We start from the raw sequence: 4,396 nt of genomic DNA, 5'->3' as shown, positions 1-4,396 counted from the left end.
TATTTATTTGTGAAAAATGTATCTGATTGAACAAAGTTACATAAATATAATTATTACTTATTAAGTTATGTAAATTTACTTTTAACAGTATATATTTGGAGAGTTATACTACTATTAGTTAAAGAAAAATGTGTTTATTATATATATTACTATTTATTTAGTATTTTTTTCAAAGAAAAATAAAAATAAGACTGAAACTCAAAACTAATTCAACCAAAATCGGTTTAAATTAAACTGAATTGAATCAGATTTAAATTTTTTTTATCAAACCTAGATAATTAATTAAGAAAATCAAAGTAATTTGATCAGATATTAATAAAATTATTAAACATAAACACATTAATTTTTAATTAACATCGTTTATTAAATTAAATCATCTATGATTTTTTTCTTTTTTATGCCATTATTTTTATCTGTCTTGATTTTATGCCATTATTTTTATCTGTCTTGATTTTATTTATGTTTTTCATGTCAATATAATATTTTATTTCTATCTAAAATAATTAGCATTGAAATCATTCATTTTATTAATAATATTATCATAATTTGACCTCTTTTAAATACATTTAATCATTATATATTTACACATCTTTAGGAAAAAACAAATTTTTGTTCTAAAAATTTTTAATTTAAAAATAAATTTTAAATATTCAAATCCAATCAATCCAATTCGTTTCTGATTGGGTTGGTTGGATTAGACCTAAAAAAAAATTATACAAATACTATCAGACCTATAAAATTTTAATTAGATTGAATGATAAGTTTAGTGAATTGGTCTAAACTCAACCTGACCACCCTTATTGATTGGAGACTAAAGATGCACAACACTTTTCAATAAAACTGCTACATGTGAATTCGTAACTCTCGCTTTAATAGCATACTATTTTCCTAAAAGAATTGAAGGGCAAAAATCTATACCTAAGTGGTTAACAAGCATGCTGCGGCATCTAACAAGTTAGAAATTTGTCCTATGAATACAAAAAAATGGGGAAACGGGTAGTTCCCTTCTATTGCATAGATATCACTTCTGATTATGTCTGTATTAAAAGTAAATTATTCTTTTGCCATACATCAACTCAGTTCTGGAATCACAGGACAGTGACAAAGAGCAATTTGTGTTATAATTAGTGAAGTACTAACCGTATATATTGTTGTCAAATAAAAGATATTACCCTTACCCTAGCTATGTAATGCAGCATCAATAAAAATAGCCTTATCCCACTACATAAGATAAGGTTGATTACATGGATCATATTATGTATTTAGTCTCGATTATAAAACGAATTATCAAGGATATTATTCAGTAATGGTGATTGATTAATCTCGATAATCCAAAATTAAACGCAACAGCCATTAATTTATGCAACTGCCGGAATATAAGATATTGTCAAATTATATACTTGGAAACGATCATTATAAATCTTAAAACAACTCAAACTAATCAACTTTCATTCTTCCAAGCACAGAATACTCAATGGATCACAAACGTCAAGGAACTAGTGGCATTATGAAGCACAATTAATCAACTGTATAATATGCAAAGAAACAAGATGTCAACTATATTTCAAAACGAAAACTCTAACCATTTTCAAAACGAAAAATCACATTCTAAGGCTCCACTGTAGTCACCTGTTGCCATTCCCCATCTACTGCTTCCTTCCACAATGTCACATTGTTGTTCCCATCAGCCACAGCCAGTATGTTTCCTGTCAATGACCATGAGACCCTCCAAACAGGGGTCTTGAAATCATTCAAAACCTTGCCTTCCCACTGATCTCCCTCTTTCGCCACGGTCCATATGATCACTTTACCATCCTGCGATGCACTAGCAATGGTAGATTTAGGAAGCCCTAAATTGGGTGCCCAAGCAACATCTCGGACCCAATCCGTGTGCATCTGAAGAGCAGGGAAGCAGTCCATCTTCCAGAGTCCATTGTTTAACTTCCATACCTTCACAGTATTATCACAACCACCAGAGCACAGCTTCTGTACAGGATCAAGCAACCCTGCACCGACGAGGGCTCCGGGTGCCATTGATGGCGCCCATGACACCGAAGTGACACCAACTGGATGAGCCTGATCAATCCTTGCAGTGTCCCAGCCACCATCTGCTCTTGCAGTGAAAACAGATATATTCCCATCAGATGAGCCACAAGCCAAGCAAAGACCCAACTCGTGAGGCGCCCAAGCAACCGAATTCACAGATGACTTGTGGTCATCAAACACATGAGCTTGAGTCCATTCATTTTGGTTACCCTCCTTCCAAACAATGACACGGCCGTCAAAGGAACACGACGCAAGAAGAGAACCAAACTTAGGGTGAGCCCACACCACTTGCCATACAGGTCCTTGGTGACCAGTCAAAGTTGCTAGATGCTGGGAGGCCGTGTTGCTGACCCCAATTATCTTAATTGTGTGATCTGATGAAGCCGTGGCCAGCCTCTTACCATAGTAATCCATCGCAACATCATGGACCGTGTCTTGATGACCCGTTTCAACCTTCTGAGAAGGCATATTTCTGCTATCAACACACACATAATGCAAACAGTTAGTTCCAAACAACCATTTGCAAATAAAACTAACTAACCTAAAATCTAACTAAAACAAAAACAAAACTAAACTCTATGTTAACTAGTTACGTCCAATGTTGAAAAGGTAAAACAAATCTCAAATAAAAGACAATGAAGGATCAACGAAAGCATAACCATAAGATTTAATACAATATACATATAATATTTTCCAAGTAAACAGATATTCAAGCTTCAAACAACAATTCACTTTACATAATTACGAATCCATCGATAATACCCAAAAGTCAAACCCTATTCACACGCAGATGAAAAGCTGAAAACCCAGACAATTTGTTTAATTTTGCACAAAATTACATCGAATTTCACATTGGAAAAATTGAAACGAAAATTCATGCGAATCTTGATCGGTAAATGATCACAGAATCGCGAACAATTCGAAAAATTAAAAAAACCAAACCCCCTAAAACAAAAAGAAATGGGAAAAAAAAGATTTTTCTTTTAAAAAATCTTGCGAGAACAATTGGGGAAAATCACGTAAGCGAATTTAAATGAGAAAATTGTCCCTTAAAGAAAGAGATTTCTAATGATCAGGAAGAATCGTGAAATGGGTACGAAATCGGAAGATCTAAGTTGAGATTTCAACAGATAGAGAGATAGAGGATAGAGAAGGAACCTGAGAAGAAGAAGAGCGAGAAAGTGAGGGAACCAAAGGAGGTGGTCGGAGCTGCGTCGACGGTGGCGCGAGACGAACTTGACGGCGAGTGTAAGATGAGATCTAACGAATAAGAAACTGAGAAACTGAAAAATGAGAGAAGAGAAAAAGAAGAAGCGTTGTCGTTTTGTTCATTTGTTTTAATTTTATGGGCTAGGAGTCTCTCACTGTTCTAATAAGGCAGCTGCTATTGGCACTTCCTGATTTTGTGTAACTACCCCCATTTTTACAACGGAAACATCCGATTGTATAATTACGCATGTGGAACGGAAATATATTTTTATTGTGTAATTTTTTTATACTCTCTAACAAAATGAAAATATAATTTTGTTGTATGCTTGCACAACTTAGTCAATTTCATTTATCATTTTATCATACTTACATGTTAAAATCAACACGCATATTACATGCATCTTCAAATCAGTACCTATTATTCATCATTCAATTTGAACTTAGAAACTTTATTATATATCATCCAATTCATCAATTTCAAACATGTTCATTCATTTTGGACTTTACCATTACATTTCTATTATTACTCAATTATGTCATATTCAGTATACACCTACATCAGCTTTTCAGTCTTACATTGCTTACATTGACTTTGAGCCATAAATTACATATGTCGACTTTTCAACCTCACTTCTTCATTAGGCCACTTTGACTTACAATTCTTGCCTACAACACTCACAAATTGTAGGGTTATGAAACATCTTGGTCAGAAGGAACTCAAACCAACTTTTTTATTAAGCCACTTTACACAAATTGTACTTGTGACTTGAGGGATTTGTGTACTAGCTAGGATAAGTTACTACCTATATGTATCCCATAAATCCATACATTATAAGTAACTACCTATCTCACTTACCCATACACACTACCATTTCAAATAACAAAGATACACTACAAATAATTTTTTTTTCCAATTACATATTAACTCTAATAATTTATTTACTGACTTAAGTATCAAAGTCTCTTTTATAGATATCTATCACTATTCGGAAGAGCTCGACATATTGAGAAGAAGTGGTAGAAATTAGTGATAAGAACACTTGTTGACATAATCAATAGTAAAAAAATAAAACTCGTTTGGATGACAAAACCAATAAATATATCCTTAGTTCTTAGTAATTTAGTAGTTTTTTGTTTTAGT

The 4,396-nt window shown here is 33.0% G+C and overlaps 1 protein-coding gene across 2 annotated transcripts; it reads right to left on the bottom strand.

Annotated features, from left to right (window-relative positions):
* Positions 1 to 1,413: 1,413 nt before the first annotated feature.
* On the bottom strand, positions 1,414 to 3,394 carry LOC114396733 (protein transport protein SEC13 homolog B). Of its 2 annotated transcripts, none has more exons than XM_028358871.1 (2): positions 3,205 to 3,394; positions 1,414 to 2,521 (listed from the first exon to the last, which is right to left on the bottom strand). In XM_028358871.1, exon 2 carries the CDS (start codon positions 2,512 to 2,514, stop codon positions 1,609 to 1,611), a length of 906 nt encoding a protein of 301 aa, XP_028214672.1. In that variant the 5' UTR covers positions 2,515 to 2,521; positions 3,205 to 3,394; the 3' UTR covers positions 1,414 to 1,608. The 2 variants fall into 2 exon arrangements, with proteins under 2 accessions (XP_028214672.1, XP_028214670.1); XM_028358869.1 differs by having other exon boundaries at positions 1,414 to 2,518; positions 3,205 to 3,393.
* Between the last annotated feature and the right edge of the window lie 1,002 nt (positions 3,395 to 4,396).

The sequence above is a fragment of the Glycine soja genome, chromosome 18 (genome assembly GCF_004193775.1).
Source record: "Glycine soja cultivar W05 chromosome 18, ASM419377v2, whole genome shotgun sequence".
Taxonomy (NCBI): domain Eukaryota; kingdom Viridiplantae; phylum Streptophyta; class Magnoliopsida; order Fabales; family Fabaceae; genus Glycine; species Glycine soja.
This window is presented reverse-complemented; position numbering and strand designations above follow the sequence as displayed.